We start from the raw sequence: 25,778 nt of genomic DNA, 5'->3' as shown, positions 1-25,778 counted from the left end.
TAATGAAAAATCTTAGCTTAATATTCATAAATGTTTTATTTTCTCTTCCTTCTTCAAAATTATTATTTTAAATTATAGAGCTATTTTTCATAAAATTATTATTATTATTAAATAAGTTAAATTATTGTTTTAATAAAATTACACATTTAATAAATTTTTTTTTTATAATTCACTTTCATTTTATAATTTATTTATTCCTATTTTAGAATTTTTTTTTCAGTTATCCATCATCCTTGTTCACTAAAAATCATATTTGTTCACTAAAAATTAATTAGAACCACACAAATAGCTCTAATTTCCCCTGTTAGCTAATACCTAGGCGTATATTACATGGAGTCACTCTTAACTTTTCCTCCAGAATATAATTAAATAAATTGAGTTTTTAATGTATTTTACTTTGGAGTAAAAATAAAATAACAAAAATAATAAATAGTAAATGTGATTTATTTTTGATATAGCTCTACTATTTTTCCTATTTTGAAATGAAAATAATTGAAATTTGAGAAAATAATTACTTTAAAATAAGTTCGAAATAGAAAATAAAATGGGAGTAAAAATATTTTGAAAAAGTGGTTTCTATAAAAGCAAGAAACCACTTTTGCAAAATATTTTTGCTCCCATTTTATTTTCTATTTCGAACTTATTTTAAAGTATATATTACAACTCATTTTCCGTTGATTTTTCTTGTCCTTAAGAACGGTGGAGTGGAGTATCTTCCCAATGGTTTCTTAGAGCAATATTAATCCAAAACTCTTAGATTTATGTTCTTAATTATTTTTTTTATTTTCTATCAGATTAAAAAAAAAAAAATTAAAACTGACCAAGAGCCGCCATGTATCGTAGGGTCCGCGAAAAATCACTATTTGACTCTTAAAAAATATGTGAGAAGAGATGGTTTTTAATAATTAGTGGGATCAACAATTTTTTTATCCAGGGTTAATGATGCTAACCAATTTAGTCTTAATAACTTTTATATAGCTTTTAAATCATAAAGTTAATGTGAACTAATGAAAAGAAAGCATGTGTCAAAGGGGTATGTTACAATTTTGTTGGGGATGGTAGCAGAGGGTCGATCATTTCTCTGACTCCACTTTCTCTAATTTTTTTTTTTAATTATTAGAACCTGATTCAATAACCCCGTTGGAGTTGCCCTTAGTTCATGCTGCTCTCTCACCATGTCAAACTCAAACACAATGGACTTTTCTATAGGTTATGATTAATTTCAATCTCTGCTTCGTATATAGTATAACCTTTATAATTAATAATATTGGATATTTGAAATTTTATTAATTTATAGAGATATTAATTTACAAAATTTCTTCTTTAAAAAAAAAAAATATTTATTCTGAGATAAAAAATATTTAATTTTAGTGTGTAGACATTAATTGTTATTTTTAGAAATTGGACATTTATATTAATTTTATTATATTATTTGGTGATATAATATATATTACATAGAATTTAAATGTGGTTTTAGATATAATATTACTAAATCTCATCAGAAATATATTAAGTGTTAAAAATTATAAAGATAATTTCATTTTGCATATAGAACAAACAATATAATAATAGGTTTTTACTTATATATAATATGTATATATATAAATTTTTAATTTATAATTTAGTAGGACTATATATTTAGGGCCTGTTCGTTTCTCCATCTGAATGAGTCATCTGGATGGAGATGAGAGTTTTGTTCGTTTAGACATTAAAAGTAAAAGTCATTTGAATGGTTCATTTGAATGAGTTTTTAAAATCTAGGCTTAATTTTTAGAATGAAGATGGCCCATTCACATGATCCAAATTGGACCATTTGAATGGAGATGCTCCATTCAAAATAACATAATGTCTATTATACCCTTTATATAATTTACAAAATTAAAATTTAACTTAACATTATTTTCACTCACGAAAAATGAGAAAACTACAAGACATATTTTCTCACCAAAACTACGAATATTTTTTTCCGCCAAAACCCAAAAAATGCATTTTTCGCCAAAACCGCAAAATGTGTTTTTTCACCAAAGCGCTTTTTCTCGCCAAAACCGCAAAAACATATTTTCTCACCAAAACCAAAAAACGTGTTTTTCCGCCAAAATCGCAAAAATGTGTTTTCCCGCCAAAACGCGTTTTCCTGCCAAAACCACAAAAATGTGTTTTCCGCAAAAACCGCAAAAATGTGGTTTTCCGTCAAAACCGCAAAAACAGGATTTCCCGCCAAAACCGCAAAAACGTAGTTTTCCGCCAAAACCGTAAAAATGCGTTTTCCGCCAAAACCACAAAATACAATTTTCCACCAAAACCACAAAATGCGGTTTCCCGCAAAACCCGCAAAATGCGGTTTCCCGCAAAAACTGAAAAATGCGGTTTCCCGCAAAAACCGTAAAAATACGGTTTCCCGCAAAAACCGCAAAAACGCGATTTTTACGGGAAAACCGCAAAAACGCGATTTTTACGGGAAAACCGCAAAAACACGATTTTCCGCAAAAACCGCAAAAACGCAGTTTCCCGCCAAAACCGCAAAACTGCGGTTTTCCGTAAAAACACGTTTTCCCGTCAAAACCGCAAAAACACAGTTTCCCGCCAAAACCGAAAAATGTGATTTCCCGAAAAATCGCAAAAATGTGGTTTCCAGAAAAAACCTTTAAAACGCGGTTTCCCGCAAAAACCAAAAAAACTGCAAAAACCGCAAAACTGCGGTTTTCCGCAAAAAAACGCAAAACCGTAATCTCCCGCAAAAATGCATTTTTCCGCCAAAACCTCAAAAACACATTTTCCCGCTAAAACTCCAAAAATGTGTGTTTCCGCCAAAATCATAAAACTGCAAAATGCAGTTTACCGCCAAAACACGTTTTCCTGCCAAAATGCTAATTTTAAATAATATATCAGATAAAGTAATTAAAATTATTATAGTTGAAATTAATATCAAGTAATGATTAAATAAAAACAAGGATATTTTGGTAATTTGTTTAGATGATTCATCTAGATGAATTATTTGGATGGACAAACAAACATAAGATTCATTTAAATGATTCATCTAGATGAGTCACTTGAATGAACAAACAAACATCCCATAAAATCTGAATGGATCATGTGGATGGACCATATAAATGGATCATTTGAATGAAGATAAACAGATGGAGAAACGAACAGGCCCTAAGCCGTCCAATGACTGTAAATCTGTAACTTCACCAGTGGTCCATGCACAAACAAGGACTGTAACGTATGGGACAACAAACAAGGAACTCTATGCTACAACTGCCAAGCTTGTAAGGCCGGTCTGCTCGACAACCTCAGAAACTCCTGGAAAAAAGTGTCTCAGGTCAACATTGTTATCCTCGTATTCCTCATTATCGTTTACTCCGATGGTATTAGACCCTTATGTGTATGTAAGGTTGCATTTCAATGTATTTTCTCTCTTTAAATAATGCATATCAGCACTTGCTTTTGTTCCATTTCATTTTGCGGTTTTATTGTTGTCATCAGAAACTGACTTGCAATAGAAGTTACATGAGGAGAGGTTCTAAGAGCTCGGAACTCCGAAACGCCTTATCACTACTCACTAGTCAAAAGTTGGGAGAGATTAGTATGTTCATCTTGCAACTTCAGGTCTGTTGCTTCTTCTTGATAGTCCTCGGATTTGCCCCAGAGAACAATGTAGAGTCCAAGGATGATAGCCAAAGCGCCTAGCAAGCTGGAATAAAAACGAAAAGAAAAAAAAAGCAGATAAAGTTGTGAAATGAGAGAAGGCAGTAAGATAAGAGACCTATATGGTGTGTGTACCTTGCGAGGTACGTCTTCTCATTTAAATACAAAGCACCAAAGAAAGTGACTATGACCGTAGAAAGAGGATTGAAGAGTGCAGAGAAAAGAGGTCCTTTCCGCGACACGCACCAAGCTTGTAGAAAGAAAAACACAGCCAACTGGAGTCCAGAGTACACACAGCACGAGAGCTTCAATGAGGAATCAAGCTTCCAAGAATGTAAGTCTGTGTTGCCTAAGGCGAGAGCCATGAGGAAAGAGGCTATGGTAGCCATGAAACAAGTCCAGGAGGTAGTGTACAAGTGATCAGGACAATGAACGGCAATGTTAACCTGAAGGATCAACCAGAAGGACCAAGCGAAGGTGCTAATGAGAAGAAAGAAGCAGCCTAGTAACCAAGTGTTGTTGTCTTGTTTCAGCAGGGTGTTGAGCAGTTTAGGTCCTTTTAGAAAAGTCATTGCCATGGCTCCTCCCACACACACACATGTTCCTATTACTTTTGCAACACTTTTCAAACTTCTCTTTATCCTCTCAAATCTGAAACAAACATCAAATATCAAAACCATACTAGATTTTAACCCGCACTGTATATTTCAGAAATATATTGCTATTTATTTTTCATGTCAATATCAAAACTGGATAAAAAATTCAAATCTGAAGAATCGAACCGATCACGATCCAAAAAAATAATACCAAACCCTAACCAAAATTGATTAAATATCTAAACTATCAAAATTTTAATATTTAGACAACCGAAACCATAACCAATTCGAACCAAAGTATTTTGGATATTTGTTCTGTATCTGAAAAAGATTTATATACTTATATATATATATATATTAATTATTTTTAGTTTTAATGTATATAAAAATATCCAGAATATATATGATACTTTTAGGTTGGTTTACATACTTGAAAATATATAAAAATAGTCAAATATAAATATCTAACATAGTGGAAGTACACTCAAAACAGCAAAAATATTTAAAATAATTTTTGATTTTTGATCCAAAATTTAAACTAAACCAATTTATATGTTAAGTTTAGGTATTCTGACATATGTTACTCAAATTTATATACAATATATTGTTTTATTTATAGATTTTAAGAAATTCAAAATATATAGTGAATTTAAAAAAAAAATTAAATGGGTTATCTGAACCCGAACTGAATCCGCAAAGATCCGAATGTAATTCAAACTGAAATTTAAAAATATATGAATGGGACTGAAATTTTTGATCCCAGAAATCCAAAACACAGATCTGAAACGAATCCGAATGGATATCTGAACGCCCAGCCCTAGTGATAATTTGAACTGAAATTTAGAAATATATGAACGGGTTGAAATCTTTGACCACTAATGGAATGGATACTTGAACGCCCAGTCCTAGTCACTATTATGTATCCTATATATGTCATCATATAATTAATTGTATTGGTCCATCATATAAATAATCATATAAATAATAGTATTTTATATGTATCATCTTATAAATAATCATATATATTATATTCTTCAAGTTTAATGTCAAATATAAAAACTATAATTTAAGTTAGTATATGAAATTAATCTTTTTGTTGTATTTTTCTTATATATATTGAAAACATTTTTTTAATAATGGTTATTGATTGTTTTCATTGTTTTTAATTTATAAAATCATTATAAATTTCTAAACCATTGGTAATTACTGTGTTTTATAAATGATTAAGTGGATCGTTATTGATGACAATTTTGAATCTATATATCAACCCAAATGTTAATCTATTTGTGCAAGTATTACATTGTATATATAAAATATTCTGTAATGTAAATGCTATTATTAAAATTAAAAATACAAATGCGGTGACTCACTAATATTTGACAGGTGTTTTTTTAATGTCATGTGTATAATATATAAGATATAAAACTACAATGCACAGGATATTAAACGTACATTTTAAGTTTTTGGTAAGTGATGTCAGAAAAAAAAAGTTTGATAAGTAAATCATCCAGCCAAATCTAGCCAAATCCGGTTAGATAATAATAGTAATTTAGATTAATTAATTGTTTTAAATGCAGTGGCAGTCCTTTGTAATATTTGAACAACTTTAAAGAGATATAGTTAAGTGTACTTCAGTATTTAGATAAGATATAAATATTATATTATGAACCCACCCAACAATGATGGAGATGATGAAGGTGACGGCAGGAACAAGATTGGTCGTGGCAGAAGCCATGGATGAAGAAGATAAGTCAATCCCTGCAAAATAAGCGTTCTGATTCACAGTCACACCAACAACAGCTGTGAAAGCCACCCACCAAAAGCCTCTCACTCCAAGAGAAGGTTTGCTTGCTTTCCTCCTATTATTACCATTCACAAAAACACACACATACACATTGAAATGGGTTTTCATTTTAAGTCTTGAATCTTGATGATATGTAAATTGATACATAATTAGACTTGCTTATATAATAAGTTGATAAGAGTGAATCTATTTGCAAACCGGTATAGTTACATATATGTTCATTTCAGTTACTGATCGATATTCTTGTGATCGACGGCATCAATATGTTACCTATTATTTGATCAAAGGTCAACTACTTTTTTTAATAACTGTGAATGTTTAGACCGAGGTTAAAATAATCTTTCAGTGGGCTAAAACTAACGGGTAGTTTAAGTCTCGGACTTGAGAATTGAGACTACACATGGCTCTATATCGTCATAATAAGCAAATGGCAACTTAACTATATTGGTATAAATCTAATTTAAAAACCAACGTGTTTATCTTTGTCTTAAATTCTTATCTTATAACCAAGCTACTACGGCTTGGTTATCAAGCACAAACGTACCAAGTAAAGAAGAAAGAGATGGGACAGATGAAGAGCGTAGCGATGGCTTGACGGTAAACGACGAAAACGGCGGGACTGAGTCCATCCATGAAAGCAGCTTTGGTGAAGAGTGCAACTCCTGCCACTGTAAATTGCAGCAGCACCAACGTAATCGCTGGCTTGTATTTCTCCATCTCCATCTCTCCTGCACCTCTCTCTAATTATTACTTTATTTGGTACATTCTATATCTTTGAATAACGCATAAGCTTCATTTTAGTGACCTATTTAAAGGAAAAAAGAACTAGAGAAAATATGATATTTGTTAAGATTTACATCATTAATATAAACTCTAATTTTAATATCATAAATTTTTTATTTTCTCTTCCTTCTTCAAAAGTATTATCTTAAATTAGAGAGCTATTTTTTCATATAATAATAATTATTGTTATTATCTCCATCTCCATCTCTCCTGCACCTATCTAATTATGAATTTAGTTGGGACGTTCTATATACCTTTGAATAAGGCTCCATTTAGGGACCTACTACTTGAAGGAAAATATCTAGAGAAAATATGATGTTTGGAATTAACATTTACATCGTTAATGAAAAATCTGATCTAAATATTCATAAATGTTTTATTTTCTCTTCATTCTTCAAAATTATTATTTAAAAAAAAGAACCAATTTTGATCAAAACTAAATAAGAATTATTGTTAATGTTAAATAGTTTATATTTATGTTTTAATAATAACTAGACATTGACCCACACGACTGCGCATATATTAATTTTCTGTTTTAGTTTTTCTTTTATTTCTACTAAATGATGTATTTCTAATATTTGATACATCATAATATTTAATCGTTTTATATTACTAAGTCATGAGTAGATATTTAAATATCCACTCGGATACGGTTCAAATCTATTCAATTTCAGATTTTCGAGTTTAAAAATTTCAACGCTATTCGAGTATTTACAAATTTCAATTTGAATTCGATTAAGATCTTTGTGGGTTTAGTTTGGGTTCGGATAATTCGTTAAACTATTTTAAAATTTTCAAAATTTATATATACTTTAAATTTTTCGAAATCTAAAACTAAAAAAATTATAATATATAAATTTGAGTAATGTAAGCCATGATTTGTGTGTGTTTTTGAACGATCTATTGTATGACTGTATTCAATATCATATAAACAAATTAAACATATATATTTGTATACGATATGTAGAAAACAATGTTTATGAATTTAAAATATGAAGAAATAAAGAGTTATGATTTAGTATGACATAGAAAAATGATAAATTAGTTACACATTTTTGAAAAAAAATACAATGATTTTTAAACTTTACAAAATAACATTTTAAAAAGGCCGATTAAATTTTATAAGAAATGTAAATATGAATACAATTTCCATAAAATCTATTTGTTAGCATAAATATAGGAAATTGCTTGGCTGCTATTTATTTAGAAAATATTTAATTTCGCAAGTAAAGTGATGAAGAATATATTAGAAAAATATATATAATATATTATTTTCTTAAATATAATAGATAGCAAAAATCATGGCTATAGTTTAAAGGCTAAATATTTATTTTGTCTTTCATTTAGTAAAAACAATTCCCAAATTGAAGGAGAAAAAAATTATTTGAAAACATATTACATAGTTGATTTAGTAATATCAAATAGTTTAATTGTTTGTGTACATTTTGTAGGTATAATTAATATTGAACATTGATTGGATTTTTTTTGTGAAAAACATTGTTTGGAGGTTTGGATAGACAAATAAATATATTATGTTTTGATTTTAAATTAATTTATATTTGGTTTATTTAGAATGATTAGCCAAAATCTATTTGGATAGATTGTTTGAATATTATGCATAAAGAAAAAATATGTATATATATGTATATATATCACGATTTTAGGTTATAATAATATACAATCAATATATTTTATATGTTGCTTATATTATTTAGCTCCACTATTTTTTATACAGGTGCATCTTGATGGATTTTATTAAAGAAAATGTATAATACAGATTGTATATACATGTATAAGTTAAACGAATAGTTGAAGTTATAATTTTCATGAATTGTTTGGACGATAAAAATAAATATATTTTTTTACGCTGATAAAAATAAATGTTTTTGATATTGATTTAATGGAGAAATGAATTGAAACGTATTTAATTCAAATTTAATTTAAGAAAATACATTAAATTAAATGGAAAAAAACAAAGCATTAAAATATGTAATTTATTAATCATTCAGTGGCATGGAAGTGTAAATAAATTAGAAAATTTAGAGACATTTTATATATGTACTCCTATTTTAATAATAGATTATATATTAATAAAAATATTTCAAAATTCACTTTAATTTTATAACTATAGTGTATTATTAAAAAATATTTTTCATTTATCCATCTTTATTGTTCACCAAAAATTATATTTCTTCACTAATTAATTAGACACACATAACTAGCTCTAATTAATTTCTCCTTTTAGCTAATACCTAGGCCGCTAGGCGTATATAAAAAATGATTCCACATACTATTATTTTATTGTATCTAATTAATACAATACAACTATGCCAAACCAATTTTTCATATCAAACAAATCTTATTTGTTACAATATAACAAGAGACAAGTTTATTAGTTAGTTAGTTAGTTAGTTAGTTTTTTTTCAAATTTATTGGTTACATTTAAATGATGAAAATAAAACGTGTAGGCCGACAAGAAGCGCGTAGTTGCTCTGGAAGTAGCTTTTCCTTTCTTTCTTGTTATTTAATAAAGTTGATTATGTCTCTCTTTTTTTTGTTTGCTAGATGACATTTGATTTGTTATTGTGTGGCTGTTCTCCCTTTGATAGTTTCTCAAAATAAAGAATCCTAAGACAAAAACTATTGGTTAAGAGTGGGACCTCAACATAAGAAGCTTCAAGTTTGGCCTGAACTTAGAACATCTCCAAGAGCATTTTAAGACTAAAAATTGGTGAATTTGAGATTTGAAAGTAGCTTTTTATAGTTGGTAAAGTTTTATATTGCTCTTTTTTGTATTTACATTACAATCTCTCATATTGATCAAAATTAATAAAAATTACAAAACTTTTATAAATAATAAAACATGTATTAAAAAGATTCAAAAAGTATTTTTCAAAAATATCCGAATTGAAATCTTTTAAAAAAAATATTACTATTATGTAAATATATATATATATATATATATATATAAGTAAAGATATAATATTATTTTATATCTTTAATAAAATCTATTTAGTTCATTTTACTCTTTGTGTTTTTGGCAAAAAAACTTGTTTTAAAGTTGGCAAGTTTTATTTTAACCATATTATTGGTACCATTAATCATATTTATTTTCATTAAAGAAATATTTTCAAAAATAAATTTTTACAAAAGATTCTTATACTTTTCGAAAACCTCACCCCACTTATTAAAAGGCCAGCTAAATTTTTTAAAGAGATTTGCCCTCTCAGTAATTCATATGGGTATTTGATACAAACTACTCCAAACCTTCTTCTACATGAATAGAACATTTTTAAAATCATAACAAGAGATAAAATTGACTAGGTACATATAAACGTTAGTGAAACCAATCATAAAAGAAAAATTAAACACGTAAAGAACAGAAAAAAAAAAAGAAAGCAAAATCAGAAATTTTAGCTGGGCTTTTAATTGTGGGCCGTACTAAACCCAAACGTTAATGTGGGCGTAATAAGAATAAAATAATTAGATAGGCCTTATTAGTGAAGAACGCAGTTCTCTTCCAAACAATTCCCGCCGCCGCCGTGACGTTCCTAATACTCCCCGGCAACAGAAGCACCGTTCAAATCCATGAGTTATACCACGGCAGCTTTAGCCTTTACACTCACCTTAGTATCTGTATCCGCCACCGTCTCGCGTAATCTCTTTCTCTACACTCTTTGCTATAACTTTTTTCTCATTCATGTCATGAAACTCTTGCGTTGAGATGAGATGGTTGTTGCGAAGTGTATAGATGGAAGAGAGAAAGAGAAGATCTGGAGCATAGGCTTAACGAACTTGACAAGTCTTTGGGATCAGCCACTGAGAAAAGTGCTTCTGAGAGAAGAGGCCGTGTCAAGGCTCAACAGGTCTGTCTTCTTCTATAACTTCAAAATTGATACAATGGTCATTGAAGTTGAGTTTTATAAAGATGAAAGTGAATTGTATGTATTCTTGTTAACTCTGTAGGCATTACGGGAAGCTTTAGCACATTCTGAGTCACGTGACTTGCACAACAACACTATATACCCAATGCGGCCTATTGGCACTATACAGTCTTGCTTCTCCACAAGGTACACTACTGATACTATTTTGCTATGTTATTATAAAAGATTATTGGCTTTTCATGAGACTTCTTCGGTTTGTTTTGACAGGAACGGGACACCGAGGCAGCCGTTGCTTGTTTCTCTTGCGAGAGCTTGTCTGAAATTTGATCCAGCTTTGGTTCCTCCTGCATCTCTTGAAGGTCTCGGAGAGTATTCACACTGCTGGATACTATACGTTTTTCATCTCAACACTGATATTGAGAAGCTATGGAGGAAGCCATCTCAGTCTAAGCTCAAGGCAAAGGTGAGAGTGCCAAGGCTTAACGGGGAGCGAAAGGGAGTCTTTGCTACTCGGTCTCCTCATCGACCTTGTCCCATTGGTCTCACCGTTGCTAAGGTTTCTCTAAACACTAACACATCTCTCCTGTGGTTAAGAGAGAAGTTGAATGTATTTTTATCAAAAGTACTTAATGGTATAGCTTATTTATAGGTAGAGGAAATCCAAAATAATAAGGTTCTGCTCTCTGGTGTTGATCTGGTGGATGGGACTGTAATTCTCCTTTCTCTTTTCATGTTAAGATTGTTTTTGTTCCTGATCAGATGCTTGACCAGTTCATTGATTGTATTAACGTTTTTGGACAGCCTGTGCTTGACATCAAGCCTTATTTACCATACTCAGACAGCATTCAAGGAGCTTCAGTTCCAAACTGGGTACAGGTATGAATATTAAAATGTGTTGGCTTTTCTTAGCTTGTTGTCATCCAAGTTACTGAACACTGGTGAGACTTTAAGAGCGTAAGATTGAGATTAACTGAAAATGTATTTCAGGAGGACTGCTTATTGGCTGTGGCTTCTGTGAGTTTTTCAGACACCTTCTCTTCCTCCATCACCACCTGCTGGAAACTGATTGTAAGTCTTGACCTGACCTGACCATCTCTTATTCATTTTCCACTTGACAAAAAAAAACATTTGCTTTGCCTGTGCAGGAAAAGAAGTCTCTGTATGGTTCAGCGGATGAGTTCAAGAGCTTGATTTCGCAGGTCCTGTCATGGGACATACGATCGATGTCGCAACGGAACAAGCCACAAGACACATCAGATGCAGACAGCATCGTTTATCATTTGATTCTGGAAGGACTAGACGTGTCTTACATGATAGATAATGAGAGTAACATCCTCGTCCAAGATGTCTCTCTTCCAAATAGCCTGGAAGATGTTGCAGGAACCTAATCTTTGTAAAAGACTTACAATGCCTCCCCTTGGCAAGACATAAACAATTAAGCTTATAAAGTCTCTGGAAGTAATGTTTCATTTGACAATACTAATAAGTAAAAGTATCAGATTCATATAGATGAAAACTTTTGCTGAAGATGTAAATATGAGTAGATTAGTGTATTAGAGGAAGTAAGAAAGCTGTTCCTTCTTCCTGGAGCAACCTGCAAATTCAAATCAGTTAGTTTTTTTTTTTTTTTTCAAATCAGTTAGTTTTGTTGGGACAAGGTCAGCAAACACAACAGTAACCTGCAAATGCAAATCAGTTAGTTTTGTTGGGACAAGATCAGCAAACACAACTAAGTTGCCTGCTGGCTTTTAGCTATTCTTATGTCTTCCATGCTCAAAGCTCTCAATGTTATGACTCTCTCCTCTGTTGCTTCTTTTGCTTCAGATCCCTCTTCACTAGTCTTCTCTGCTTCCTCTTCTTCTTCCCCTCCTGCGTTTTATGAGAAAAATTCATTCAACTGCTAGAGTGAGGGAGAGAGTGGAGACAAAAGGGAAAGTTCTCACCTGGTCTTTCAAGCACTCATGCTTTATCAGCTCCCTCATGGGTCGATGTGCAGCTGTTGTGCAAAAGTTCTGTTTGTATAACGTTCAGTAATGAGTCCATAAAGAGAAGATTCTGGTGTTAGTAAAGCTTGATGAGAATAGTGTCAAACCTTGAGATCACTTCCAATATATCCATCTGTCATTTGTGCAAGCTCGTGGAAGTCAAGATTCTCTGTCTTCTCTCTTTTGACAATAAGGTTCTCAAGATCTTCTTTCTGCTCTCAACCTGTGGAAGACCAACCATTCTATCTCCCAACAAAACAAAAACAGAAGCTGGAATTAGTACACCTCAACCTCATGGTTTCAAGTGAAAGGAGTACGTAGTCTATTTGTTGCTGCAAGAACAAGAATACGATCACCTAAACTCCACATAAGCCGACCCGTTCCAATGTGTCATGAACTCATTTTTAATCTTCCTCATAGCTTCATGCTCTCCACCTATTGTCCTCTGCCCCAGCATGCTGTCAACTTCATCCACAAATATAATAGTTGGAGACACTTTGGCTGCTAAGGTGAACACAGCTCTCATATTCTTCTCATCATCTCCAAACCATTTTGAAGTGATTGTGGACATGGACACATTTATGAAACTAGCTCCAGCTTTGTTTGCAATGGCTTTTGCCATCATAGTTTTTCCTGACCAGGTGGTCCAAAGAGGAGGATTCCTCTGGTCTTATGCGCTTCTCAAATTCATTATCAGGAGCCGCCTCCTACAAAATCAAACCTTATGGTAAGGAAAACACATTGAGATATGAATGTTGAATAGTATGTTTTAGTTTTACATTTACATGTGCTTTTTGAGGGAGGGGACATTCATTCTTTCTGAAACACTTGTCTCAGATTTAGACTCACTCTTTAGTAACAGACTTCTCTGTATCTGTACTGTATCGAAGAGTGAGAAAGACAAAAGCTTACGTGCTACTCTTTTTATGGCAAATACTAAAAATATATATATGCAATAGTTATCACCTTAACAGAGAAGTCTGTTACATCTAATAGCAACAGCTTTGGTTCAAAGTTATGAGCCAATGGTTTTGCTAGCATTTGCTGATTAAATTCTGCAAAAGAAGGATTACACAAAAACTTGGGAATGATCAAGGAGACTGAGGTTGAACACAAAAGGATGAGAGATGTTTACCTGCAAGTCCAGACAGTAGAATAGCCTTACTCGCAGTTGCAAGATTACGTGTGTGTTTTGAGATTTCGAACTGCTTTAGCTGAAAATAAGATGCACTTGTCAATAAATGCCGAGTTTTCTCACTGCAATATCAACAGCTTCACAATTTAGTACCAAAATTTCTTCTAAGTTCTAAGACAAGCAATGTTAATGTTCTTTTAAGGAAACTCGTCAAAAGTGACACTACACTCTCGTCCATCAACAACTCTTGCTCGATCTTTTCTCCGGTAAGCTGCAGAAACTGAGCCGTTTGCCCATTTACCCAAACCTTGACCCGACGCTGGTCCAAGTCCTAGCCCAACACCAACTCCTAACTCTGAAAACAATACGCTCTTCTGCTCAATTTCTGCCAAACAAATCTTCGATTTAAACGCAAAAGCATTCCTTGATAAGAACGTGGTCTGTTTTTGTTTTTCTTCTCAAATAACCTAATGTAGTAGAGGATTCTTTTTTGGGTAAGTAAGAGTTTGGTGGACGAGGGAGAATACAGATAGGTTCTGATGGATGTGGGACGATCATCTTCTATCTATAGAAATGCTTGCATTAACTCTTTTGCTCGCTCGTTACCCTTTGCCGGGAAAATCAACCATTTGGAAAGTTTCTAATGAAAAATCGGAAAACTATAAAAACAATTTATTGACCGCAATGTTTAAATTTAAATAGTGATCCATTTTGAGAAAGAAAAAAAAGAGACTAGATTACAATAGTGATCCATAATTGTAATTAAAATGTTTGTAAATAAATGGTTACAATTTTAAATTTAGGACAAATTTTTATGGTTTAAGAATGTTTTATTTGCTGATTTTTCTTAAGCTTTTGGTACAAATACAGTTACTCAAAAAATTAAGAAAATAATTGGCGAAGTAACATTTTTGTCTAATTGGCGAAAGTTACTTTTTGTATAATTGCCAAAGTAACATTTCAACAAGTTTACATGTATTGAAAAGTAATTTATAGAATTAAATAAGTTTTAATGGTGAGAAAGAGAGGACCATTTAAATACAAATCGTCAACGTCTAGCTAGTGATCATGAAATAGTATATTTGACTTCATTGACGGAACGTACGAATATTATGAAATATACACACGCGGCCGAGCTAGACTGGAAAGGAAAGCAGCATTCATTTTTTGACTGTCTGACCTGTGAGTCCAAGGAACATTCTCTAATGCTTATTTCTTTTCAATTTAATAACCTAGTTACTTGCTTATTTTACTCGATTGTTTCCTGTACTGCTTCATATAATGTTTAAAGGTTCTTTTAGCAATAGCGTGGGAAAAATAACAGACCAAAGATCACCGCTTGGTGAGATCTGTTTAGTTGGACAGAACAAATAAAACAATTATAGAAGTGAATGTAGAACAATACAATTACGCTAAACTGCTTGAATAGAAACAAAAGTAGAAAGACATAAAACTTTTTTTCTCTTTAGACAGCTCTAAATTATCTGAACAGCGCGCTCTATCAAATCAGACTTACAGTACATTCTCGTGTTTTTTACTTTTAGTTTGTTTAATTTGGTACAATAACTAATTTTATTCTCGTAGTCTTTCGGTGGGACTTATTTGAATTCACATATTTGGCAGCCACTTGCCACACCTAATCACTCCTCTATCTTTATAAATGATCAATATCTACATCTGTTTCCATCACTTTCTCTTCATTTTCTGTAAGTATATGTGGTAATATATATATTATATATATATATATATATATATATATATATATATATATATATATATATATATGATAGATACAAGAGTATTAAGAATCTTTGAATGTGACGTTTTTGATTTGGTTTATATATGGTAATTGAATATTTATAGGTGTAGTTCCAAATCTTACTAAATCAGAGAAAACGATGAAGAGTCCAAGATCAGATAGTCCTTCAGCTTCTCCGGCGATCCTAGATCTCGTGGAAAACCAACGTCAGTCGACTTCTGGAGAGTTTTTAAGATTAGAGAAACGAATCGGGGCTAGGAAGATAGCGTTTCACTCCAAGTCTATGTCTATGCCTCGAGGTTCCATGTTTCATGACCATGAAGCTTTTAGAAACTCCAAGGACAAGAGGTATGACCTATTCAGGACCATGTCAGGGAATCTCGAACGTCAGATATCGAATCTACGTGGAAAACCCATTGACATTTCTTTGCAGGATAAAGAGATCACTGAGTCTCTAACCGCTGAGAGATTCTTAGAGGCTCTTCAAGGCCCTGAACTTGAAACTCTTAAGGTATCATTCTTTTTTCTTTCTTTTGTGCTTGTTCTTGATTTTTTTTTTTGCATTTTTAAAATAAATAGTAGGTTATGGATATGAAGGCTGGTATATTTTCTTAAAACCGATATCCAAACCATGTTAAATTAACTCTCAGCCTCTCTCAACGAAAATCGAATATATGACCCGTTAGACTTGTACTAGGTGATCTAAGACTTTTATCCAATACACCAATTTTTCGTAGGTATTTTTTGTTTTTGTTACTTCACTTTATGATGTTTTATATTGGTGGAAGAACAGGAGATAGAGAAGATAGTGTTGCCTGAGGACAAAACATGGCCATTTCTACTTCGGTTTCCAGTAACAACCTTCGGGATGTGTGTTGGAGTAAGCAGTCAAGCCATCATGTGGAAGACCCTAGCAACCACAAAGGCCGAGAAGTTCTTGAACGTCACGCAAGTGGTCAACCACGTTCTTTGGTGGATCTCACTCGTCATCCTCCTCTCCTTCTCCATTACTTACCTCTTCAAAACCATCTTCTTCTTCGAGGCTGTCCGCCGCGAGTTCAAGCATCCCATCCGAGTCAACTTCTTCTTCGCACCTCTCATATCAGTCCTCTTCCTAGCACTTGGTATCCCACATTCCATCACCTCGAGTCTCCCCTCTATACTCTGGTACTTCTTCATGGCTCCGATCTTGCTTCTTGAGATGAAGATTTACGGACAGTGGATGTCTGGTGGACAACGACGCCTCTCCAAAGTTGCTAACCCTACAAACCACCTTTCCATCGTCGGTAACTTCGCCGGAGCACTTCTCGGAGCATCGCTGGGGTTGAAAGAAGGACCCATGTTCTTCTTTTCCGTCGGGTTGGCTTATTATTTGGTCTTGTTTGTGACTCTCTATCAGAGACTTCCCACAAACGAAACCTTACCTAAAGAGCTTCACCCTGTCTTCTTCCTCTTTGTGGCTGCACCTGCTGTAGCTTCCATGGCTTGGACCACGATATCTGCCTCTTTCGGTATTGGCTCCCGCATCGCTTACTTCATCTCCTTGTTCCTATACTTCTCCCTGGTAATTTTTCTTTTCTTTATTTACGTAGTAGCTTGCGACACAAACATAGTAGCTTGAGACACAAGAATGTGCATTACTTGACGTGTTGTGGTTCTTGTTTCAGGTTGTTCGGATTAACTTTTTCCGAGGATTCAAGTAAGCTATTCCTCTAACTGATTATCATACTATTGAGATCAAATATATTATATGTTATTTCGGTCAACTACCTGGTTAAACTCTATCCGACCATGTCTAGTAGTTTACATGGGACTATAAATTATATGTTACCTGAGATCATTGTTGTTAAATGTCAGATTCTCTCTAGCTTGGTGGGCTTACACGTTTCCTATGACGGCGGTGGCCACTGCGACGATAAAATACTCAGGGGAAGTCACCGGATTAGCAACTCAAATACTGGCAGTTGTGCTGTCAGGAGCAGCAACTCTGACGGTGATAGGTGTCCTGGTATTGACTGTGGTGCATGCTTTTGTCAAACGTGATCTCTTCCCCAATGACTTCACCATTGCAATTAGTGCAGAGCAACCGAAACAGAAGAAATGGTTGAAACAGCTCACAAATGGAAGTTTGGGAAATAGTACGAGAGGTGTCAAGGTTTTGGACCCGGAAGATACTCGAATAGATATAGAAGCTCCCCCTTTATCAAATGCAGTGTGTCACACGGTTTAGTTAGCCAAAGTATTCAGCGTAGAGGTATGAAACAAAACGAAGTATAAGCAATTGATAAAAATAAAAACAATGGTGCAAGTCACACACGGTTGCGGCTTCGTCAGACTTAGGCTAGGGTCCTGGGGAGTTTCACTCTTTCCCATGTCTCTGACTAAAGTATAGAAAGGCACAAGGTCTGACAAAGTACAACAAAGTCAGTGCCTTGCTTGATTCTACTGGCCGACTTGCAAAGAAACTCTATGATCAGATGGCTCGTAACTCATGAGCAGTTGTATCCTTGTACTACCGATCAGAAAGACAACTTCCATCGAAGTGGAATGTCATCATGAGAGGTAGAAAAGTCAATGCTCGTTATATTCTTCTTGTCATTTGTATTTTTATTAGTTTACATCCCTCATTTGCATATCTTTGTATCTTCATACCTTGAACTTGAAGTATATTATAATTTATTTGGAATGGTGTACTTAAAACGTAAGCATCTTCAAGCCTCTCTGAGCAATGTTCTTGGTCAATTAGATTTCATTAAAAAGCAAATATCTTATCATCAAAAAATAATAAAAATAAAAATGAAAATGTTATCATCTATGGGTTGTAATTTAGCAAGTTCCGGGCCGGACTAGGCTGGTTAGCATGTCTAAACCGGGAATCTTGAAAGCAAAGGTAATGACGTAGATGACACGTCATCCAAAGCCAACTCGCCGTAACGACCGAGAACGTGAAAAGACCAATCGGCGGCAGATGAAACGAACCCAACCGCGTTTTTGTTATATGCCGTAAGTACAACACTAAACTCCAACCATAAGTTCTATTTATTACTAACATAACGATAAACTAACCTAAACATTTATTACTCAACCTAGAAGATCAATCACGAATTAATTAATCAACCTAAAAGATCAAAGAGAACTTTGGATTTACCTTTATCTCCATGGTACATAACGTGAACAGAGCAGCTTCTCCTCTCCTCTGAACCAGTGTTGATTGAAGTTCTTTCTTGCTTCGGTTCCTTCTTGCAAAGACACAGAAATTTATAAAAAAATATTGAAATTGAATCAAACAATACACAAGAACACAAATAACTAAAATCAAAGACATGCAAAGACAGAGAAATTAAAAAAAAAGAAGTTTACCTTTCAATTGCAATCACTACCGCCGATTTTCACCATCGGGTACACCCACAAATTTTATCTGTCCAGGATAGCCACCGTGATTCTTCGACGATCGCCACCGCGAGGAGCCAGCGAAAATCCATGAGAACAGACACCGAATCGACAAGGAGAGCGACCGAGAACCACCCATAAATCTCCGACATCGACCAAAACCACTGATGAGATTCATCCTCCACTGATGAGATTCATCCTCCATCCACCAATTTCCTTTTCATCTTTCATTCACTGATGAATCCACGTCTCGAAGAGACAAAGAAAAAAGAAACAGTTTTCTTTTCTCTAAAAACATCCATCCTATCTTTTATCGCCACGCGTCCCACAAGCTTCGTAATTTCAACGCTTAATTAAGCAACAGCCCTTAATTATATCCTTCCTTTTTCATTTAATTAAATAGCTCATTACACTAAGATCTAGTGTTAAGAGTCTGCAATGCACATGCTCTTAGGCCCACCCAAAAAAAAGTTAAAAAGATATTTAAAAAAAAAAAGTTATTTGGTCGACACTATTTATCGACCCATAGACAGACACCATTCCAGCTTTCCTCTCTTCCCTTCCTAAATCCCTAATTCCGAAGAATCTAAGCTCGACAGAAAGGTATGATTTTTCTGAATCTCCCCATCGTAACGTCTGATTAGCGTTTCTGGGTTTGTGATGAACCTTTTGGGATCATATAGGAGGTTTCGGGAGATGGCATCGAAACGGATTTTGAAAGAGTTGAAGGATCTCCAGAAGGATCCTCCTACTTCTTGTAGCGCAGGTGCCTTTTCTCTTTAACTTTTCATTTCAAAATCTTGTTGCTCTAGCTGTTGTTGATGATTGTCCTCTTTCGCTATCGATCTTCCTCTGCTCTGTTCACTACGGTTTTGGTATAGATCTCTTGTTATATATAGCTTTAGATCTAATCCTTGGAGGATGATTTACCCATGTCTTTGATTTTCATGGGTTGGCTAAAGTTTTTAACTTTTTTTTTTTGGGTTCTGTTTTCAATTGCGATTTTCTGGGATGAGATCTTAAAAAAAAAAAAATCTTCTTTGGCTTCCTTGACAAGCTTCTTACCTTGCCTTTTGGGTGATTGTTGTTTGGACAGGACCTGTAGCTGAAGACATGTTTCATTGGCAAGCTACCATAATGGGTCCATCCGACAGCCCTTACTCTGGTGGTGTTTTTCTTGTTACCATTCATTTCCCTCCTGATTATCCCTTTAAACCTCCTAAGGTAATACATTAAATAATTCAATCTTTTTCTTGTTGCACATTTATCATCATCTCTTGCATTGCATGTTGTTTGATTTCATTATTGTGTGACGAAACGTAGGTGGCTTTTAGGACGAAGGTGTTCCACCCAAACATTAACAGCAATGGGAGCATCTGTCTCGACATCTTGAAGGAGCAGTGGAGTCCTGCCCTTACTATCTCCAAGGTTTTCTTTTGTTCTTTCATTTGGGAATCAATAAAACAACAGCTATAGCTGCAAGTAATAGTCGGGTTGGGTTATCAATGTTATTTATTTGTATGACTGTGTGATATGCAAACAGGTGCTGCTATCGATCTGTTCGCTGTTAACGGATCCAAACCCGGATGATCCCTTGGTTCCGGAGATAGCTCACATGTACAAGACAGACAAGACCAAGTACGAGTCCACTGCTCGGACCTGGACCCAAAAGTACGCCATGGGCTGACGCTGTGTTATTATCTATCTGTCCGTGAGGATGAATTTTAATAATTAAAACTCTTCTTTATTTCTATGTAATGAAACTCTGTCCGTCTTATAAAAAAATTGTGAAGGACAGAATCAGTAAGAAATCATACGATCTCCATTTTCATCACATTCCGATAAAGCTTAACTCATTTATTGTTTCCAAACTGAAAGCTTTCTCGTTCGTTTCTTCCAAATGGACCTACGAGTCGTCGGTAACTTGTTGCTAACGGCACCTATAAGCCTTCAAAAAACCTTATCTATCTTCATCTTTGTCACTAGAAGGCGGGTGATGCACTCTATCGTCGCGATTCCAAACTGGTGATTTCAGAGTCGCTTAAAGAGACTCAGCGATTCTATAACTGTTGCGGCGATTATTTAATGGGATATGCTTCATCAGCAAGTTAAGGTGGGATATAATAAATCTTGAGATCTAACTCTACGAGCAAGAAACTACTTTCACAAATTTGCAATTCCGAGGAAGGAACATGTAGCCGTGATAAAAGCCGTATACTGTTCATGTTTTGTGTTTGTAAATTGTAAACAATGCATCGCCCATACTGCCATACATATTGGAGTGATGCATGTTACAACTGAAGAACATGCATCGTTGATTTCGAAAACTTAAATCTCAAAGTAATTACAGAAAAAAAATCCACAATTTTAAGAATTACTTTTTCAATAAATGGTTCATATCTAAATCCACCAAGACTTGTCAAGCTATTATCAACCCACCAACCGCACTGCTTCTGTGTTTCATGTAGCAGAAAAAACACGGAAAATATAAATAAATAAAAATATCAGTTTTCAAGAACAGTGAGTCAGATCACGTCGAGCATTGTCCATTTTATTAAGTAATCGCCATATTTGTTTTAAAAATGTAACGACCGATGGCTTTGGTTATTGTTAAATATCCGAACATGCAAAAGCCTGAAAACTTATAAAGTAGTATATAACAATTCCAACTACACGTGCCACTGATCCGACCATCTATAAATCTATGTTCGATCTCCATAACTCAGCAAAAGATATATTTTTTTTAATTTCGGGGGAGGGAGGTCGTGCCCAAGAGAGCATGGTGAACGTTCATTATTCAATTAGATTGTGATTAAAAAACTGAAGAAAGAACTTTAACTGCAGCCTGAGTGTAAACTCAGTATATACAGTCTTAAATCACCAATCTCCAGTCTTGTCTTTAATGAATCAGAGAATCGTAACCACGGTGGCCTCCACTCAATAATGGCATTAACGATCTAATGTTGGGTAACGCTAAATTTATTGATGAAAAAAGTATTTTTCTTCTGTTACTTGGCTCCTCCATTTGACAGCCCGGTTTAGGGGGTAACATGTTTCATTTTCGTTTATTGTTGAAAGTTGAAAACGTACAAATCGAAGACTTTCCAGTTTAATATATTGCAATAAATACGACTTACTTTTCAACTATATACTGTAATCAAAACGTCTATTGTCACTATGTACGTTTTAATAATTGTCCAAAAAATGAAGATATGTACATATAGCAATCTACTCAAAATCAATTCTCTATTTTATTAATTTTGTAAATTCATAAATTTTCTCTTTGTTACTACATATTTTGATTTCGTTTTACCATGATATATATAATTTTGAATATCAATTTTTCAATGAAATTTCGTTGGAATAAACTTGTTAAAATCAATTATCCATACAACATTCGGCGAAATGTTTTTGACAGATTTAATTGTTGAACAATTCCAGATAAAACGGATAGAGACTTAAACTACGTATAAGAAGATCAATACTTAATTAAGACTTAAGAGTCTAAGACCAACATTTCTTGCTTGTAAACTAAGACTGTCCACGACAATAACTTGAGTATATAGTACTCACGAGTCGCGACCATGTACTTCTGCTCCGAGACATACATTGATTTGGGAAAACTCGATACTCACACGTCGCGCTATTTTTAATATTATCGTAAACTTGGTTATGAGAAGTAATTACTCAAGCGGTCATCTTCTCTAGTCTTTATTTGTCCATCAAAGTTCGAGCTCATAAACTCTTAGTTTAAAGCTATGCACCAAAATCAACGTACATAATAATGTAGTTGTAGTAGTAGTATATAACAAATGGTGATAAAGCTTCCAACGTTTTGTTATTTTTAAGGGTGGCCCTCCTTTCTAAAATGAATCTTTGTCCTTAATTTTATTTAAACCAAGTCTCTTTCATTACTATTTGGATTATTCATTCGTTCAAAACTATGGATGAAAACGCTCATATGCAATAACGCCGATAATCACGTTTACTCATTCATTGACGATATAATTTCTTACTAAACAAAATTAACGATTGAAAAGATTAAAACGATGTAGAGATGCCAAGGAGGGCCAAAATCTAATATGTGTATGCCTTTCGTCGTAGGCGGTTATTTGTTTCATTTTTAAAAAAACTCGAAATTGTTGGCCAAGGCCCGTTACTCACTGTAAATGACAAGATTTACTCAAACAATTTGTTACCGTTTTCATAAAAATATTTTGGCAATAGAGGAAGTAAATTATGTAAGAACAGAAACAAATAATTCTCTACCAGGAAAGAAGATTGATTTCCTTTTGCCCGTGGACGTTGTTAAACATATACAACTCACTTGGAAAATTAAAAAAAGAATCAAAAGTACTAGTAGCATTTACTCAAATAGTATTTTTACTGTTGAATATCACTTTAGGAAACATAGAACGTGACAGGTTGTTCATAAGAAAATGAATGCATGGGACGAACAGCTAAAGGAAGTTTGCTGAATATGTCGGTCAAAGGGCTAGCGTAGTCATGATAAATTAAAGAAAGTAAATATCTTTTTATTTTTCTATACGCTTAAAAAAAAATTACACAGTTGACAAAAAAACATTTTCTTACATAAATTACAAATTGACTCAATATACTACTAATCTTTTAATCTTTCATGATATAATTATTTATTAGTTTTCAAAAATATACTATTATTTACTTATAAAACATTTGCAGTTCTTATTGGTATGATGTATTTCTTTTTTGAATATTATTTAACAAATTGTTTCACAGACTAATTTGAAAGAGAATTCTTTTAAGCTAGATATGTCATAACTATATTAAATACTATAGTTTAAATACTATAATTATTTTAGACAAATATTAAACTAGTAGAATAACTAGCCAAATTATTTGGAGTTAATTGATATTATCGCCGAGATTTACAATGTGAGTCACGCACTCACTTAGCACAAAAGTAGTCATCCAAAGGAAGAAAAATTAGACAACTACACAGGGTCATTATGATATTCACTGACAAGAATGTGGCGGCCCTTATGTCAATATCAACTAAATCAGAAATGAAAATATTTCAAGCAAAAATAAGAAACAATCAAATAAAAGCTAATAATTTCAAAAATATTTTATTTCTATATTTTACTTATACTCACCCCAAAAGATCCTATAAAATAGGATTAAAGAAACAGTGAATTCTGAAACCTTTTTCACTTTAAATTTACTGACCCTTCTTTGCGTTCTCTTTCTACAAATCTCTCCGATTTCACTAAATCTTTAGGTCAGAGGGATGATTATGGATGAATACATGGAGTTAAGACCAGTGAAGTACACGGAGCACAAGACAGTGATCAAGAAGTACACTAAAAAGTTACCAGCGGAGAGCAAGAAGAAGATCAGCACTGGTCGTGACATGGCGAGGTTGGTCCGTGTGTGCGTGATGGACCGTGATGCCACTGATTCGTCAAGCGACGACGAGGAGTTTTTGCTCCCGAGAAGACGTGTCAAGAGACTGATCAACGAGATCAGAGTCGAACCTAGCTCCTCCGGCGAAGTCTTGGCCGGAAAAAGCCTCTCCGTCGATCCTCCGGTTCAGAAGGTCTCTGTTTCCGGCGCCGATCAAAACCAGAGGAAGTTCCGCGGCGTGAGGCGGCGACCGTGGGGAAAATACGCGGCGGAGATTCGTGATCCTGAGCAACGCCGGAGGATCTGGCTCGGTACTTTCTCAACGGCCGAGGAAGCCGCCATGGTCTACGACAACGCAGCTATCAGGCTTCGTGGCCCTGATGCTCTCACCAACTTCACTGTTCCAACAGAACCGGAACCAGAGAGCAACGTATCAGTTTCTTTGACATCAGACTCAATGGATGATTCTCATCATTTATCATCTCCGACATCGGTTCTCAACTACCAAATCTCCGAACCAATGGATGAACCGGTCAAACCGGTTAAACAAGAGTTCCTTGAAAGGGAACCAATAAGTTGGCCTATTGGAGAAGATACTAGTGATAATACCGATGATTCATTTCCATTGGACATTCCATTTCTCGACAAATATTTCAATGAATCATTGCCCGACATCTCTATCTTCGATCAAACCATGTCTACTATTGAATCATCGGACAAGGATTTCTTCAACGGCCTGATGTTTTTTGATGACAACATAGGAGGAGAAAACTATTATTCTGATATCAAGGAGATAGGATCAGTGTTAAATGATCTAGATGAAGCTTTGATTTCTGATCTTTTAGCTGTGTGATGTTTTTACAAAAGAAGAAAAAAAAACAAGCAAACATTGGTTGCAAATATCGCCAGTGTGAGTCAAATTTTGTCCGAAGTTTTTGAGTTTTGATAATTCTACATTTGGTTGAGTTTCTTAGCGTTAAATGGTTTTGTTGAGATGTAATTTAGTGTTGGTTGTCACTATGTATAACAATTTTGGGAGAAATATTGGAATGAGTAGCTAATTATTTAATCCGTTGTTTTATGATTTGTTGTACGAACGTGTTTAATTTTGTTATGCGTTTTTTTTTTTGTATCAAAGAGTTTAATTACTAAGCGAAACTGAAATTCTCTTTGTCGATGGATTCCAACACGAGGAATCGCAAATCACGGCCATGGCCGGTGGAGCAAGTGGCTTTTGAGCCAGTCTCAGTCAGTCGGTGTTGTTTTTGCATTTTCTATGTCAATAAGTGTTTTGTGTTCTCATGTTGGCCCCTATGGAAACAAATCATTATGGAGAAATTAATGGAAACTATCCTTTTCAAATATGAAATTTCTAAGAATAAATCTTTGACTGCTATATTTGCTCAACC

The 25,778-nt window shown here is 33.9% G+C and overlaps 5 protein-coding genes, 1 long non-coding RNA gene and 1 pseudogene across 7 annotated transcripts; 4 read left to right on the top strand and 3 right to left on the bottom strand.

Annotated features, from left to right (window-relative positions):
* Positions 1 to 3,098: 3,098 nt before the first annotated feature.
* On the bottom strand, positions 3,099 to 6,866 carry LOC108821925 (WAT1-related protein At4g28040). Its single transcript, XM_018594916.2, has 4 exons — positions 6,593 to 6,866; positions 5,918 to 6,103; positions 3,784 to 4,299; positions 3,099 to 3,694 (listed from the first exon to the last, which is right to left on the bottom strand). The coding sequence occupies exons 1-4, from the start codon at positions 6,769 to 6,771 to the stop codon at positions 3,556 to 3,558; spliced, it is 1,020 nt and encodes a 339-aa protein (XP_018450418.1). The 5' UTR covers positions 6,772 to 6,866; the 3' UTR covers positions 3,099 to 3,555.
* A 3,459-nt stretch (positions 6,867 to 10,325) lies between these two features.
* LOC108820772 (uncharacterized) lies at positions 10,326 to 12,223 on the top strand. The gene is made up of 8 exons (XM_018593779.2): positions 10,326 to 10,486; positions 10,576 to 10,697; positions 10,798 to 10,901; positions 10,983 to 11,271; positions 11,365 to 11,424; positions 11,517 to 11,591; positions 11,703 to 11,783; positions 11,861 to 12,223. Exons 1-8 carry the CDS (start codon positions 10,420 to 10,422, stop codon positions 12,101 to 12,103), a joined length of 1,041 nt encoding a protein of 346 aa, XP_018449281.1. The 5' UTR covers positions 10,326 to 10,419; the 3' UTR covers positions 12,104 to 12,223.
* A 95-nt stretch (positions 12,224 to 12,318) lies between these two features.
* LOC130494616 (uncharacterized) lies at positions 12,319 to 13,025 on the bottom strand. The gene is made up of 3 exons (XR_008937432.1): positions 12,808 to 13,025; positions 12,659 to 12,727; positions 12,319 to 12,584 (listed from the first exon to the last, which is right to left on the bottom strand). It is a non-coding gene; the product is annotated as an uncharacterized LOC130494616 (long non-coding RNA).
* Positions 13,026 to 13,030: 5 nt separating this feature from the next.
* On the bottom strand, positions 13,031 to 14,393 carry LOC108819912 (uncharacterized; annotated as a pseudogene).
* A 1,231-nt stretch (positions 14,394 to 15,624) lies between these two features.
* On the top strand, positions 15,625 to 18,273 carry LOC108822102 (S-type anion channel SLAH2). 2 transcript variants are annotated; one of them, XM_018595123.2, is made up of 5 exons: positions 15,808 to 15,942; positions 16,028 to 16,105; positions 16,388 to 17,158; positions 17,262 to 17,293; positions 17,452 to 18,273. In XM_018595123.2, exons 3-5 carry the CDS (start codon positions 16,463 to 16,465, stop codon positions 17,822 to 17,824), a joined length of 1,101 nt encoding a protein of 366 aa, XP_018450625.1. In that variant the 5' UTR covers positions 15,808 to 15,942; positions 16,028 to 16,105; positions 16,388 to 16,462; the 3' UTR covers positions 17,825 to 18,273. The 2 variants fall into 2 exon arrangements, with proteins under 2 accessions (XP_018450624.2, XP_018450625.1); XM_018595122.2 differs by having other exon boundaries at positions 15,625 to 16,105.
* Positions 18,274 to 19,451: 1,178 nt separating this feature from the next.
* LOC108819176 (SUMO-conjugating enzyme UBC9) lies at positions 19,452 to 20,820 on the top strand. Its single transcript, XM_018592172.2, has 5 exons — positions 19,452 to 19,587; positions 19,668 to 19,750; positions 20,081 to 20,208; positions 20,308 to 20,412; positions 20,528 to 20,820. Exons 2-5 carry the CDS (start codon positions 19,681 to 19,683, stop codon positions 20,669 to 20,671), a joined length of 447 nt encoding a protein of 148 aa, XP_018447674.1. The 5' UTR covers positions 19,452 to 19,587; positions 19,668 to 19,680; the 3' UTR covers positions 20,672 to 20,820.
* A 3,156-nt stretch (positions 20,821 to 23,976) lies between these two features.
* Positions 23,977 to 25,438, top strand: LOC108819593 (ethylene-responsive transcription factor CRF4). The gene has a single exon (XM_018592649.2). It carries the CDS (start codon positions 24,254 to 24,256, stop codon positions 25,220 to 25,222), a length of 969 nt encoding a protein of 322 aa, XP_018448151.1. The 5' UTR covers positions 23,977 to 24,253; the 3' UTR covers positions 25,223 to 25,438.
* The last annotated feature ends 340 nt before the right edge of the window (positions 25,439 to 25,778 follow it).

This window comes from Raphanus sativus, chromosome 8, assembly GCF_000801105.2.
Source record: "Raphanus sativus cultivar WK10039 chromosome 8, ASM80110v3, whole genome shotgun sequence".
NCBI classification, from domain to species: domain Eukaryota; kingdom Viridiplantae; phylum Streptophyta; class Magnoliopsida; order Brassicales; family Brassicaceae; genus Raphanus; species Raphanus sativus.
This window is presented reverse-complemented; position numbering and strand designations above follow the sequence as displayed.

Bases quoted from the DNA above. Each gene is read 5' to 3' on its own strand.
- LOC108821925 (XM_018594916.2), bottom strand. From the start codon at position 6,771: ATGGAGATGGAGAAATACAAGCCAGCGATTACGTTGGTGCTGCTGCAA. The intron at 6,104-6,592 runs GTACGTTTGTGC...TGGTAATAATAG, and splicing joins ATCTCTTTCTTCTTTACTTG to GAGGAAAGCAAGCAAACCTT. The intron at 3,695-3,783 runs GTACACACACCA...TTTTTATTCCAG, and splicing joins GAGAAGACGTACCTCGCAAG to CTTGCTAGGCGCTTTGGCTA.
- LOC108820772 (XM_018593779.2), top strand. From the start codon at position 10,420: ATGAGTTATACCACGGCAGCTTTAGCCTTTACACTCACCTTAGTATCT. The intron at 11,425-11,516 runs GTAATTCTCCTT...GTTTTTGGACAG, and splicing joins TTGATCTGGTGGATGGGACT to CCTGTGCTTGACATCAAGCC. The intron at 11,592-11,702 runs GTATGAATATTA...AATGTATTTCAG, and splicing joins CAGTTCCAAACTGGGTACAG to GAGGACTGCTTATTGGCTGT.
- LOC108822102 (XM_018595122.2), top strand. From the start codon at position 15,734: ATGAAGAGTCCAAGATCAGATAGTCCTTCAGCTTCTCCGGCGATCCTA. The intron at 16,106-16,387 runs GTATCATTCTTT...GTGGAAGAACAG, and splicing joins CTGAACTTGAAACTCTTAAG to GAGATAGAGAAGATAGTGTT. The intron at 17,294-17,451 runs GTAAGCTATTCC...GTTAAATGTCAG, and splicing joins AACTTTTTCCGAGGATTCAA to ATTCTCTCTAGCTTGGTGGG.
- LOC108819176 (XM_018592172.2), top strand. From the start codon at position 19,681: ATGGCATCGAAACGGATTTTGAAAGAGTTGAAGGATCTCCAGAAGGAT. The intron at 19,751-20,080 runs GTGCCTTTTCTC...TTGTTTGGACAG, and splicing joins TCCTACTTCTTGTAGCGCAG to GACCTGTAGCTGAAGACATG. The intron at 20,413-20,527 runs GTTTTCTTTTGT...ATATGCAAACAG, and splicing joins CTGCCCTTACTATCTCCAAG to GTGCTGCTATCGATCTGTTC.
- LOC108819593 (XM_018592649.2), top strand. From the start codon at position 24,254: ATGATTATGGATGAATACATGGAGTTAAGACCAGTGAAGTACACGGAG.